Source organism: Bison bison, unplaced genomic scaffold (assembly GCF_000754665.1).
Source record: "Bison bison bison isolate TAMUID 2011002044 unplaced genomic scaffold, Bison_UMD1.0 scf7180017864160, whole genome shotgun sequence".
In the NCBI taxonomy this organism is placed as follows: domain Eukaryota; kingdom Metazoa; phylum Chordata; class Mammalia; order Artiodactyla; family Bovidae; genus Bison; species Bison bison.
In genome coordinates this window covers 361,663-377,053 of record NW_011494732.1, presented here as the reverse complement: position 1 = coordinate 377,053, position 15,391 = coordinate 361,663, and the positions used below count along the sequence as shown (strand labels likewise).

Below are 15,391 nucleotides of genomic sequence, written 5' to 3'. Positions count from 1 at the left end.
TCCCTGTCCATCACCAACTCCCGGAGTTCACCCAAACCCATGTCCATCGAGTCGGTGATGCCACCCAGCCATCTCATCCTCTGTCGTCCCCTTCTCCTCCTGCCCCCAATCCCTCCCAGCATCAGGGTCTTTTCCAATGAGTCAACTCTTCTACTCCAACACAAAAAAACAAGTTTAGAAGAAAAAAAAAGCCACACCTCTGACATACGAGTACAGGAGGAAATCTGAAGGCTTTTTAAAAAGACACTCAATAGCTTATAATAACTTATAATGGAAGAGAATGTGCAAAAGGAACATGTATACACATACACACACATGTATGTATACATGAAGCACGTTGCTGCACACCTGAAACTAACACAACATTGCAAATCACCTGCATTTCAATCAGCACTGTTTTAAACAAAGCACTTTTCCTTCCCTACCAGTTAAAGGCTTATGGCACCCTATCGCTTTATTTGTTTTGCATCCTTTAGATTCATGAGGCCTTCTTTTTAAATTTCAATCATAAGAGAATAGTAATAATGTCCTTTCCCTATTAAACATCTCTTTACCACATCCAAAACAATTCCAGGAAAATAACTTTAGGATAGTAAAAAGGTGACATTTGGCCCAAATGTGCACTGCAAGCTTTGGTCTGTTCCAAAATGTAAATATTAGGTTATCCGCAATACCAGAATGCCCTGGAAACTGTTTTTCCCCTTTGTTTTAAGGTTACATTTATCTGAAGTACAGGCAAAAACCCAACTCCCTAATGTGTATTACCTAATTAAGGAAATCAAGCAGAACACTAGCTTTATGGGAACCAGATACGCAGAACTTAAAGGGCTAAGGCAGAACTCAGTGGTGAGCTGCTTTTACATTTCTGTACATCAAAATCACTGTTTTCCCTCCTTTTGTTGGCGCCGCTCCCTTGAAAATGTAAATAATATGATTTAAGCTGCTCTCTCTCCCTTTCAATAGAATTCTCAGTCATTTCACTGATCTCACATTTCAAAATATTGAATGCTTGTAAAACAAGCAATTGTGTGTTTTGATGCTTGCTTTTAACAGCCCATAATGCAAATATTTATTCACAATGGTAATTTCCATTGTGCATAGTTTTTACATCTCATTAAGGACTCTGAAAAATTACAATCATTGGAAACGAAAGCGTACATTACATTTAAACAAATATTCAAAGGACAAAGTAACTTATCAGAGAGGGGACAGTTCTGTACTGGGAGTTGTCATCTGTGTGAGAATGGATGCCTTCGAACTGTGGTGCTGGAGAAGACTCTTAAGAGTCCCTTGAACTCTAAGGAGATCAAACCAGTCAATCCTAAAGGAACTCAACCATGAATGTTCACTGGAAGGATTAATGCTGAAGTTCTAATACTTTGGCCACCTGATGCAAAGAGACAACTCATTAGATTGGGAAAGATTAGCTGGGAAAGATTGAAGGCAGGAGAAGGGGGTGGCAGAGGATGAGATGGTTGGATAGCATCACCGACTCAATGGACATGAGTTTGAGCAAACTCCAGGGAGATGGGGAAGGACAAGGAAGACTGGTGGGCTGCAGTCCATGGAGGTACAAAGACTCAAACATGACTTAATGACTGAACAACAACAAAGGAGAGAACATGTGAATATTTTCATATTAGGTTGGAAAATGAAAATGATCCTAAGAGTGGAATGCTGCTATCTATCAACCAGCCAGCATCCATCTCCCCAATTTGGCAAAATAATTATTTTGCATAACCTGCCCCTCATTTTCATAGCAGGTGGTCTCAGTGGGTTCCTCCTCCAGGCTCTAAAGGGGGAGCTTATTGGCTAAATGTAAGCCAATCAGGCTGCTCTATCCCATCCTTCTGTGCTCAGTGACTGATGTAGGAAGGCTCATGGAGTGATGTGGGCCTTTAACAGTCAGGACCAGAACTTTGATAGAAGTGTTAAGAGAACACTCTAATTACTAAATTTAGGGTTTAAAAAGGTGTAATTCTGAGCTGGTGGAGCATCTTGCTTAAATGAAGGGCAGTGTGTCTTAGACTAGAATGAATATAGTTAAAGAAGAGCAAAGAGATTTCAGGCATCATGTGAGCACCTGGATCAAGCCTTGCCTGATGCCCGGAATTTCAGCTGTGCGAATCAGTTCATTTCTCTTTTCCTTAGGCAGAGACTGTTACTGTTGAACAACTATATCCATTCTTCTCGACAAGTCCCAGTCCTCCCTGTGGTTAGATGGAGGCTCTGTTTCTAATGCTGATCAATGGGATGTGAGTGCAATGAAGCCATTTCCAAATCTGGACCTTAAATGCATCCCACAAAATCCCCTAGCTCTCTCATCCCCTGCTGCCATGTGTCCAAAATGGCATAACCACAAAGTCAAAGAGGACTGACTGGACTCTAAGCAAATAAGAAATAAATTTTTGTCAAATTATGCCACAGAGACATGGACATTTATTCATATATCAATATAAGTATGTGTAATAGATGTGTGTGTATAATGTATGTATCTAATATATTGACATATATGCAATATATATATTTCATTATAGCCTACCCATCATTCTAGCCCATCCTCACTAACGTATTCCTCAGGCAATTTTAGATTTTTGTTTTGTACCTGCAACCAAAATATGTCTAGTTATTCATCACAGTATTTCCTTAAATAAATCACACTCAAGCAGAATTCTCCCATCCAACCCATGGCTTCTTGGGGATTCTCTTACACTTTGCTTCCTATTTCAAAAAAAGGATCCTCACAGCTGAAGACCCACTTTGATTTCTCCCTTCACAGCATCTGTTAAAGGCTGACTGAAGACAGTAATCTAGAGGCCTTTGGGAGGATAAAACAGTATCTCCTCTTGAGAGCCTCCAGTTCAAAGAAACCCAAGGAATACTTTCAAATCCTAGAAGCCTGTTTAGAAAAATCAAAATTGAATCAGCCCATTCACTGAGCACCTGTTCACCAACATCATGACCATGAACATGAGAAACACACATTAAGGTCTGTGTTTCCTTCCCATAGTCCTCTTGGGAAGAGAAAAGGCACACAATTGAGATACTTTAACATGACTTTTTCCAATGTCATGAAAATCAATTTGAACAAGATGAGAATTTCTGCAGATACTGAAGACTGGCACATTTCACACCCATTGCAGATCCCTTCTGCTGTGCCTTTCTGAACTGAAGAGACTGGAGTCCTGATAGCAAGGTTGGCAGGAATCTCTGGGTTCCTGAGAACCAGAAAAGCCCATAGAAAAGATCTCTAGGAACTTCCCCTGTGGTCCAGTGGTTAAGACTCTGCGTTGCCCCTACAGGAGGCCTGGGTTTAATCCCTGGTGAGGGAACTAAGATCCCACATGCCATATGTCACAGCAAAAAAAAAAAAAAAAAAAAAAAAAACCTCTAAAGGTCTTTAAGGGGAAACCAAGGCTGCTTTCCTTCTTTTCTTCACCTTATCAATGACTTTTCCTTATCTGCATTCAGCTGCTTACTACAGACAGGTAGGGGTTCACATCTCAGTCTCCCCCACTTTAAGGGCAGCGTAGATTTCATATTCATTGCTATATATTTGGAGCCTGTCTCGCTGTGTTTATAATTTGGCTTCAAAAAATAATTGTTGGATAAATAACTCAAAGCCCTTGGTGCTCAGTACGAGTGACAGTCCCAGTTGGAGACAAAATATGAGAACTAGGTCAATCTCGGGGCTGAACTTGAATATTTTTTGCTGTATTTAGGCAGCGGGGGACCTTTCAAATTCTATCAACATCACAGAATCAAGGAATTCTGGGTTTAAATGTCCACCTGCTGTTTCGCTTCTGTTCTATAATGGTGATTCACAAACAGCTCGTCCTAGAGGGGCTTCATCTTCCCAGGTAACTAAATCAAATCCTTCTTACTCCATTTCTAAATGCATTTTCATTTTCCCTCGTCACCTTGAAGCCACAGTCTGCCTCCATGATACCTGTTGACTGAGGTCCTCTGAGCAAAGCATCCCAGGAAGAACCCTCTGTACGCAACTCTGCGTCTTCCCCATTGGCCACATACTGTGACTTCATCCATGGCAATCCCGCAGCCCTTAGACACAAAGCGTCTCAGGGGGCTCGACCACACTTCAAGGAAAACATCTTCAGACCCATAGAAGCCACGTTCTTGATGTGACTCCCTCCATGTCGTCTCTTTTTTAAAACAACAACAAAAATCTTTTTATGTTACATTGGGGTATAGCTGATTCATAATGTTGTGATAATTTCAGGTGGACATCAAAAGGACTCAGCCATACATAACCATGTATCCATTCTCCCCCAAACTCCCCTCCCATCCAGGCTGCCACACAGCATTTGGCAGAGTTCCCTCTACTATACAGTAGGTCCCTATTGGCTATCCATTTTAAATAGAGCAGTGTGTACGTGTCCATCCCAAACTCCCTAACTATGCCTTCTCTCATCTTTCCCTCTGGCATCCATAAGTTCTGTCTATGTTTTGAATACTTTTCAGGGCCACCAAGGCAGTCTACAAAGATTGTGGGAGTACAGCAGACACCCATAGTGCCATCACTAAGGGCAACAAGGTTCAACATGATGGTCACTTTCAGGTATCATTAACACCTGTACAAAAAGGTGAGCCCTTTTGGAAAAGAATTTGGCAGCAAATCTCTACCTATATTCTTTGGCTCCATCATTAACTAACTATGATTCTAAGAAAGTAACTCAAAGGAAAAATTATGCACAAAGATAATGATTTCCTCACAATAGCAAAAAAAAACCCCATAAATTATATAATTGTGTAGCAAGAGTTGAAAATTTTAAGCTATAGCAAAGACATTAAAAATATATTTGTGATACATCTTTAAAACATGAGAAATATGCTTACATAAACATATGAACTCAGAAAAGTAAAAAACCAATTATGTGTCCCAGAGACCGTGTGAACACAACTGTTTCAAAAATTCATAGAGAAACAACCAAAACGAAAGACATCAAACTGCTGCAGCAGTCATCTTCAGGGAGTGAGATTATTTATTTTTACCTCTCCCTTGTGTCAGGATTACTTTGAAGTAGCTTACAAAAAATAAATGCACTGGGATAGAAAAAGTAGGCAAGGAGGCAGACAAGAGAGACAGAATAAGGAAAATAAAATAAAGCCAAGGCTGGAGCTGAGTCACAAGATGTGTCTCTTAAGTTCCTAGACTTATAAATAGCGAAGTTGGCTCCGAGACTCCTAGGAGTTCAAGCAAAGACAGAAAATTGGAAATTCACTTAGAAAATTCATGGTGTTCTTAGGATGAGGTGTAAACTATCTCTCAGGATAAACATAGCTTTTTTTCCTTTTTTTTCCTGGTACTAAGGCCTAAGAAGGATTTCTTAGAAAAGCAACTTGAAAAGGAGACAGATTTTTTTTAAATATATTTTATTTATTTGACTGAATCAGGTCTTAATTGTAGCACCTGGGACTGTTGCAGCACAAGGACTCGGCCTTAGTCACTCCGTCACTCCACGGCATGTGGGACCTTAGGTCCCCAACCAGGGATCGAACCCAGGCCCCCTGCATTAGGAGCATGGCGTCTTAGCCACTGGACCACCAGGGAAGTCTCTGTGTCCAGAATCTGAGAACCTCAGCAAGTTGTATCAAAATTTAAGCATCCCCCACAACCTACCAACATTGTTTTCCTGACCAAACACAGAAGCAAAAACAACAAAAATGAAATCTAATTGCCACCTTCTTTACTTAGTGAGTCTGCTCAGCATCTCTCCCTAAAACATAAGAATTTATGTTTCTCACATGGAAAATAACTAATGTCGCTAATGGCTAAAAATTCTTTGCGAATTCCTGTCTTTTCAAATGTATATCTCAGTCTCATTTCTAGGCTTTGGTTAAGAAAAAGAGGGAAAAAAGTTTTATTCCCTTTCAACTCTTTCAAATGTATTTTTCACCTTGGTTACTGCTGTCCCGTCATGACAATATGTGCTTAATCTCTTTTTGAATGTATTTCACAAATTTGTTTGAGTTCAAGGGCCTTCCTTCCCTGTAGATTCTTAATTTCTGAGAGTTAACAGGACAGACATATTGGATGATACATTTGTATAAAAGGGACCCTTGAAACCCTCCTACACTGTTGGTATGAATGAAAGTTGGTGCAGCCACTATGGAAAGAAGTGTGCAGGCTCCTCAGAAAACTAAATATAGAATTACCATATGATCCCGCAGTCCCACTCCTGGGCATATATCCAGATAAATTATAATTCAAATAGATACATGCACCCTGTGTTCATAACAGCACTATTCATAAAAGCCAAGACATGGAAACAACATAAATGTCCATCAGCAGATGAATGGAGAAAGACGTGGTGCGTAAGGGAAGTCGCTCAGTCGTGTCCCACTCTTTGTGACCCCACAGACTGTAGCCTACCAGGCTTCTCCATCCATGGGATTTTCCAGGCAAGAGTACTGGAGTGGGGTGCCATTGCCTTTTCCAAGTGGAATGCTGCTGCTGCTACTGCTAAGTCACTTCAGTCGTGTCTGACTCTGTGCGACCCCATAGACGGCAGCCCACCAGGCTCCCCTACCCCTGGGATTCTCCAGGCAAGAGTACTGGAGTGGGGTGCCATCGCCTTCTCAGCCACAAAAAAGAATGAGATAATGCCATTGGCAGCAACATGGATGCACCTAGAGACAAATGAAGTAAGTCAGAAAGAGAGAGACAAATATCACATGATATTACTTATATGTGGAATCTAAGATATGACACAAATGATCCTATCTATGAAACAGAAACAGACATATGGACATAGAGAAGAGACTTGTGGTTGCCAAGGGGAGGAGGGGGGGTTAAAGACTGGGAGTTTGAGAATAGCAAATGCAAGATATTATATGTGGGGTGGATAAACAATAAGGTTCTATTGTATAGCCCAGTGAACTATATTCAATATCCTGTGATAAACCCTAATGGAAAAGAATATAAAAAAGGGTGTCTATACAGATATACCTGAATCACTTTGCTGTACAGCAGAGATTGGCACTACACTGTAAATCGACTATACTTCAATAAAAAATAATAAAGATTTTAAGAACATATCAGTACCCTGACATTTAAATTTTTTAAATAAATAAGATTTTCAAAGTTGCCAAATCTTGAAAAACAGTAAAATTAAAAAGACCAAAATATTTTTTTTTTTTAATAAATAAAAGGGACCCTTAAAACTGACACTGAAATGAATACAACCCTGGTTTCAAGCTGTTGGGTGCTCCTCTTAATCCTTCCTATAGATTTTTTTAAAGCAGATTTTTAAATGAATGATAAAAGTGATATCAAAATATCTGGAGTCTCTGGTCTCATGTCATGACAAATCCATGCTGGTTTCCCGTGATCACCACTCACATCTGCCAGAACCCGCACAATATTCTCCCCATAACTCATTCAAGCTTGTGGTCTGGCATCATAAGTTAAACTCGCCAATCCATATGTTCACAGAACCTAACATTCTCCTTTTGGAAACAGGAAAAATATTTGTCTGCCTTCATGCTACACGCTTCTTCCTCTTTTTTTACAATGGTATTAAAGAGTCACCTAAGTTTCCCAGAGGTTTAGTCTTATTAGAACAGAGGTCACGTCAGTCTCCCCTCCACCAGGACCCATGCATGTTAGCTGAGGTGATGAATGAATGATGGGATCCTGGGATTCAGGGAGCACAACCGAAGATGCATCAGCATCCTGGCCTCGGAGACAACCACACCACGACTCATCATCAGATCACCTCCTCCACCCCTGTGACAGCCTTGGGATTAAAATCTGTTTTAGGGGCTTCCTGGTAGCTCAGCAGAGAGGAATCCGAGTTTGCCAGTGCAGGAGACACGGGTTCAACCACTGATCTGGGAAGATGCCACAAGCCACGGAGCAACTAAGCCCATGAGCTGCAATTATTGAGCCCGTGCTCTATCAGCCACATGCCACAGCCACTGAAGCCCTTGTGCCCAGAGCCCGCGCTCCACTACAAGAGAAGCCACCACAGTGAGAGGCCCACGCACTGCAACCAGAGAGTAGCCCGCAGCAGCAACACAGACCTAGCACAGCCAATAAATAAAATTATATTTGAAAATCTATGTTTTAATCCTTTTTTGCTATCTTTCCCGATTGCTGTTGGAAAAATGAAGACTGAGAAAATTTAAAAAACAAAAAACAGGATATTCATTTATCCATTTCCAGCAACAAATAATGAGCGCCAAGCACATCCAAGGCTTGGAGCTGAAATTCCAGGGAAACCACTCTGTACACAAAGTTTATCAAGTCCAGCACCAGACGTAATTTTTGCCTGACAAAGGGATTCATTGTAAGTAATATACATAAACATGAGCAGGATGTAAAAGAGCTAACAGCAAGGTGCTTCGGCGTCAGAATTCAGACTGTGCTACTTTAGTTGTAAGATCTTGGACACTAGGTCTCCGAGTCTCCATTTCTGCATCTACAAAATGGGGCGAATAAAATCCACCCTACTGGGTTTATCTGCGAATTCACAAAAACCATTTTCATCAATCACTCAGCTCAGTGTCTGGCATGCAATAATTACTTTAAAATTCGCTGTTATTATTATCGACCAAAGTATGTCCTGGGGCTCTTTGAATTACTGGAGAAAAAAACAAAACCAGCATCAAACAATTTTACTGTCGCAAAAAGTTTCTTTTAACAATAATTTACAGTCCTAAGGATACTTAAAAACTTATTGTGCCCCTGCAGGGTCCAAAGTACTATACTAAGTACTGGAGAGAAAGCAGATAGAAAAATACATAGATGTTGCTTCTAGAGGTAATGAAAGCTTTAGAAGAGACAGAAAATAGTTTTAAAATGTTACCCCTGTAAAAAGTGCCCTCCAAAAGGTATCTATATGCCTTGAACCTGTGAGTGCTCCCTTATTTTTAGGGGGAAGGGGGAAGGGAGGGGGTCTTCGCAGATGTGATTACAGTAGAATGGGAGACAGTCCGGATTATTCCCAGTGGTCCCTAAATCCAATCACTTGTATCTTTATGTAAGGGGGAAGCATGGGAGGTTTGACACAGAAGAGAAGGTTTGAGAATGGAACAGAGAGAGATGGGAAGACAGCAACCTTGAAAATTGCAGTGCTTCTGCCATAAAGGAAGGACTACAGGCAGTCACCAGGACCCAAAAGATTTTCCCCTAAAGCCTCTAGCCGACACCTTGATTTTGGCCCAGGGACATTGATTTTGGACTACTGGCTCTAGAACTACGCTAGAATGAAGTTCTATTGTTTTAAGTCACCTTGTTCGTGGTAAGATGTTAAGGAAGCTACAAGAAATTTACAGACCCTTGAAAAGTCCGTCTGTACCTGACATCTGGGCTTTCCCTGGTGACTCATGAGTGCATGCTAAGTCACTTCAGTCATATCTGACTCTTCCACATCCCATGGACTATAGCCCGCTAGGCTCCTCTGTCCATGGGATTCTTCAGGCAAGAATACTGGAGAGTGCTGCCATGCCTTCCTCCAGGGGATCTTCCCAACCAAGGGATAGAACCCACGCCTCTTATGTCTCCTACATTGGCAGATGGATTCTTTACCACTAGCATCACCTGGGTGGTTCAGAAGTCAAGAATTCACTTGCCAACGCAGAAGACTAGGGTTGGATGCCACGGATACCTCCACACCCCATCTGACTGCTGCCTGTCTCCAGGTCAGGGTGACAGGATCCTGTCCCTTCATGCAGTACCACAAGCTCCACTGCTCTCTCTGCCCAGCCACACTGCCCTCTGGAGTCCACGTACGTGTCTGCACCCTCCCTCTCATATACCAGCTCTGTTGACACTTAGCCACTCCCCAGATGCGCTAAGTTCAAGGCCAACATACCTGTACTCAGAGATGATTGCTCTGTGCCTCTAGCACATCACAGTTGAAAGCTGGCATTCCTTTATATAACATTTTTATGTAATGTATAATTACTTTTTTTTTGACTGTGCCAGGTGGCATGGGAGATCTTAGGTCCCAGACCAGGGATCAAACGCATGCCCCCAGGATTGGGAGTGCAGAGTATTAACCACTAGAACACCAGAGAAGCCTTACAATTTTATACAGTTGAGCACTTTTCTCTGTCTCCTCTATGAACTGCCAGTTCTGGAAGGATAGTAACCTTATCTGGGTGGGTTCTTCTCACTGCTGTAATCCTACGGCCAGCATAAAGTGTGTAATAATACAACTGGTGCTCCAAAAGCAGCTACTGTGATAAAATAAGGAAGCAGAGGGAACCAAGAAAAGCAGAAGAGGAAAGGAAGAGGGACCTGAACACAGAACAGGAGGGGTTTGAGTTCACAACTTAAAATCGTGGATGATTTGTGTGCTTTACAAGCTAGAGAAATGGCCAGCAATGACTTTACACCTTCCTAATCCTGTGTCCTCAGAACACTGGCAAATAGTTCCTGCAGGGTTCTGTGCTCTTTGAAACTTTTTGAATTATCAAATTTTTTAGACTTAAGGATGGATAGGTGGCTACATAGATGAAAGAACGGAAGGATGGATGGGCACATGGATGAAAGGATGGATAAATGGAGGGATATATGGATGAATACATAATGGATGATGACTGGTTGAATAAATTGGTCAATGGATAAATGGCTAGATGAATTTTAAAAATGTAAAAGTCAAGGGTAAAGTGCAGAAGTGTAAAAATGTAAAAGTCAAAAGTCCATATAGTCAAAGTTATAGTTTTTCTAGTAATCACATACGGGTGTAAGAGTTGGACCATAAAGAAGGTTGAGCGCCAAAGAATTGATGCTTTTGAACAGTGGTGTTGGAGAAGGTTCTTGAGGGTCCCTTGGACAGCAAGGATATCAAACCAGTCAATCCTAAAGGAAATCAACCCTGAATATTCATTGGAAGGACTGATGTTGAAGCTGAAGCTCCAGTACTTTGGCCACCTGATGCAAACAGCCAACTCATTGGAAAAGATCTTGATGCTGGGAAAGACTGAAGGCAGGATGAGAAGGGGGCGACAGAGGATGAGATGATTGGATGGCATTGCTGACTCGATGGACATGAGTTTGAGCAAACTCTGGGAGATACTGAAGGGCTGGGAAGCCTAGGCATGCCACAGTCCATGGGGTCTCAAAGAGTCAGACAGGACTTAGCGACCAAACAACAAGTAAGCTTCCACAATAGGGTATTTTTGGAGTTTTTGTTTTTCATTTTCCCTTGGCTTTCAGAATTGAACTACATTAAGCAGATCTGAATAGTTAGAATTCTAACTTTCTATGTATTTAAGTACTTTTTATAAAATCATATTTAGCATTTAACTTTTTAATTCAGGAAAAATGAAATTTCATGGTCTCCCCATTTCTTAGCCTTTTAATTTTGTCACTGTTTAAATGTAAGCAGTGAAGTCTATTCTGTCTCTGTGTCTCTCTCAAACATACACACACACCCCAGAATGCTCCCTCCTGGAATATGCCTTCCTCCCCAACAGCCCAGACAAAGTGTCACTGGAAACCGAAGTTCCTTCCAGTCCAGAAGGATGGGATGTGGGAGGATATTCTTAAATAAGAGGTGATGCTTGGCCAGCCAGACACTTCAGTTCTGACCTAAGAAGAAAGCTCAGTCCTGGATGTTCACTGGAAGGACTGATGTTGAAGCTGAAACTCCAATACTTTGCCCACCTGATGCGAAGAGCTTACTCATTTGAAAAGACCCTGATGCTGGGAAAGATTGAGGGCAGGAGGAGAAGGGGACAATGGAGGATGAGATGGCTGGATGGCATCACTGACTCAATGGACATGAGTTTGGGTAAACTCTGGCAGTTGGTGATGGATGGAGGCCTGGCGTGCTGTGGTTCATGGGGTCGCAAAGAGTAGGACATGACTGAGCGACTAAACTGAACTGAACTGATCAAGGTGGAAACATTCTGCAGAAGGTGACCTCACAATGCCACTGCCCAGCAGGCTGGCTGTACTGCTCCGGATGCAGGTGGAGCACATGACTGGCACAGCCTGAAGACGGTGCCCCATCACCCCAGCAGTTCCTCTCCCAGGATCCCAGGCCTCTGAGTGTCTGCTTCTTATTGGCATTTGCAAGAAAACACAACTCTGGGGGATGCAGGTCAGGGTCATGACAAGCAGTCTACATGTGGCAACCTTCCTGATTTTGTATTGAAAGCCTTCCCAGCTCTTTGACGGTCACTAGTCTTGTAAGTCTGGTAGCTCAGATGGTAAAGAATCTGCCTGTAATGCAGGGGACCAGGGTTCGATCCTTGGGTCGGGAAGATCCTTTAGAGAAGGAAATGGTAACCCACTCCAGTATTCTTGCCTGGAGAATTCCATAGACAGAGGAGCCCGGCGGGCTACAGTCTATGGGGTCACCAAGAGTCAGACATGACTGAGCGACTAACACATGCATAGTTTTGTAAGAGAAGGAACCCCTGGGACCTTCCTGGGACAGGCCTTTCCCCATATCCTCTGCTTTAGCTCCTCTCTGAAGTACCTAAATAATAGTATTTGATGCACATTTCCGGAGTTGTTTTGCAGACAAGAAACCCCACCACCAAATGGAAGATATTAACTACTTAAGGACCGAGAGCACATAGCCCCACAACCCTTGGAGCCTAAGGATAGATAAAGTTAACCCCTGTAACCCTGCCCTGTTCCCTCATCATCAGCCAGAGAATTGTGCACCATCTGATCAGGTACCCTGTGACCCCCACCACCACCTGCCTTACTTGGCTTTTAAAAACGCTTTGCCAAAACTCTTCAGGAAGCTCGAGGCTTTTTAGGGCATAAGCCACCTGTCTCCTTGCATGGTCCTGCAATAAACCTTTCTCTGTTCCAAATTCTGACGTTTCAGTTTGTCTGGCCTATGTGGCCGACAGGTGAACTTGCCTTAACAGTCTCATTAATTTGTCTTTGGGCCCCTTTCCTTTCCATGCCCTGCCCCCTTCCACGAAGCCAATAGCAGCATAGAAAACCACATTCGCAAGCTGGCACAGCTGTAATCTGCATGAAGTTTTTAAGTAAGTTAATATCCTAAACTTAAGACACAAGCCCTCTGATGACTTGACATAAAGATCATTCTCCAGTGAAGGCTGGGACCACCTGACGACAGTGCTGATCAAACTTTTTGTGTCATAGTAGAGTTCCCAGTTCCCAAGGGATAGAAGTGCAAGCAATGAAATTTTATTTTTATTTGATTTTCAAAAGATCTATGAGGTTGCTCTAAGTCCAATCACTTCCTGTGCATAAAATTTAAACAAATGTGAATTTCAAAGACCTTAGCCTGTTGTTAAAATGTACACATCTGTTCCTTTAAAGCTTCATCTTTAGAAAGAACTAGAGCAATGCAGTAAAAACAATAATACACTGAAGCAATATTTAGTATTTGGTAACAATCTCCATCTTTGCATTGGACCCAGATAAACTGGGCACTTTGGATGGGTGTGTGTCTATGCATATGTTTTCTTCCAATCAAAATCCTCTGAAATATAGTCCATCTTGGATTTCAAGCTGGTTCAGAACTTTCAGGCAGTCAGAGGATCTGAGAGCGCAAAGTGACTTGAACATAATGGAAAAAGAACTGCACGGTCCCTGCATTTAAAACACCATTATTATCTGCACCAGGAAATTTTATAGGACAGAATGGTTTTAGGGGTGTTCAAATCAAAATATGCCATAGGCTGGGCTTATAGCATCTTTCCACGAGCCAAGACCTTCACGTCAGAGTTTCTCATTTTAAGGACATTTTCAGAGTTTCCACTTGAAAAAGTTCAAGAGACTATCAGGGGAAATACATTTCTTTTCAACCCTACTCAGTCTAATAAGGAGATCAGTAAGAGAACTATGTACCTAACCAAGGAAACACAATAGTTAGGTCATATTTACAACGCAATTCTGTACCTTTCTTAGTAAAACCTTGTTACTGCAGCATAAAACACAGGAGTCCATTCCTACTATCAAATCAAGCGACAACCAATAGAAAACATGCCTCGTAGCAAAAGGCAAGTCTGCTGGGCTGTTGTTGCTGTGGATTCAGGTTTTTTTAACCTCACGTTTGCCTGGGTTGGCTTCACCAAATTCATCAACCTTTTTTTGCTTCTTGTGCACATCAAAAACCCCCGAGGCTCTGGCCCTCAGAATTGCTCTAACTCATAATTAGGAGACATGAGCCCTTTAGACCACACTTGAAAAGACAGCCAAGCAGAGTGGGCACGGGTCACCCTGTTCCTAAATCACACCAGCACAAAAGCCGGCTACTGTCAGATCTAAAGCAATGTAACCTCAGTGATGCCAGAAAGGCTCTGAGAACAGAAAATTCCTGTAATTAAAAGGCTCTGTGCATGATAATTGGCTTTGAAGTTTCTAAGAGCGATCTCATCTCGGAAATCTTCTCCGGAGAACAAAAATCTGTTTACAGGGTTTTAGGGACACACATGGGAGACTGCTAAAAAGCTCCACGTTTCTTCTAATCTCTCTCTCTCTCTCTGTAGGAAAGAGGCTCTTGGGAGAAGGAACCACACACAGATAGAGTCCTGATCAGTAAGCAGGAAGAACTGCTGATCCTTTCTACAACCTCACGTGTGAATCAAATAATTTCCCTTCAAGGAATTCGTGTCCTGAGCATTCCAACTTGCTGTACCAATGACAGAGAGGGATGCTGACAGAAGGGAAGCAGATGGGGAATCCCGGCTTTTCTGGCAGCTGCAAATTAGGGGCTCTGGATAAGCACGGTTTAAACTCTGCGCCCAACCCTCACGGATGCTGCCCTCGGACAAACAGCCACAGAAGGCAAAGGAAGAGAAGTCTGCCCCCAAAATCTCTCTTAGAGAAACTCAGGGCCACCTCTCCAGAGCTGGACCCATTTCATAGGCGTCGCAGCCGACGAATGTACTCAACTGCATTCCCATACAGAGGCGCGCTCTGGAATTATATCCTCACGGGTGCCTGCCAGCAGAAAAAGTCAAGTCCAAATTCCAGAACCTTTTCAGGAGGTCATTTCAATCCCTTCCTCGGACATCCTCCTCAGCCCTCCCAGGGCCCACGTCTCCTTTCAAGGTTCTCCACGCGACCCCCTCCCCGAGGCTGCCAGGTGGACCGGGCTATTTTGCCGCCCTTGGCACTCTCACTCAGGGCCTCCCGCCCAAGTCTTCCCGGGAGGCACCTGCTGCAAAGGGGCCGCTGAGGACCTTGGCTGCCGCACGCGCGCGCGTGCACACGCATCAACGCACACCCACACCCACTCTCCCGGCCACCCCCATCCACGCACACCCTCCCACACACTCACTCCCAGCAAAGTTCGTCCAGGGGCCCCAGGTGGCGGCGGCGGCGTCTCCTCACCTTTGGAGAAGAGGGCGGCCAGGCTGATGAGCACGGGGGACCAGCGGTGCCACAGCGTCCCCATCGCAGACGCGCACATCCCGGAGACCC

General features: G+C 43.1%; 1 protein-coding gene across 1 annotated transcript in view; it reads right to left on the bottom strand.

Moving 5' to 3' along the window:
* Positions 1–15,380, bottom strand: part of TMEM132D (transmembrane protein 132D) — an 896,829-nt gene extending 881,449 nt beyond the window's left edge. The window contains exon 1 of the mRNA XM_010841263.1: positions 15,302–15,380. Within this exon, the coding sequence (XP_010839565.1) occupies positions 15,302–15,380 (79 nt within the window). The remainder of the gene's footprint in view (positions 1–15,301) is intronic.
* Positions 15,381–15,391: the final 11 nt, after the last annotated feature.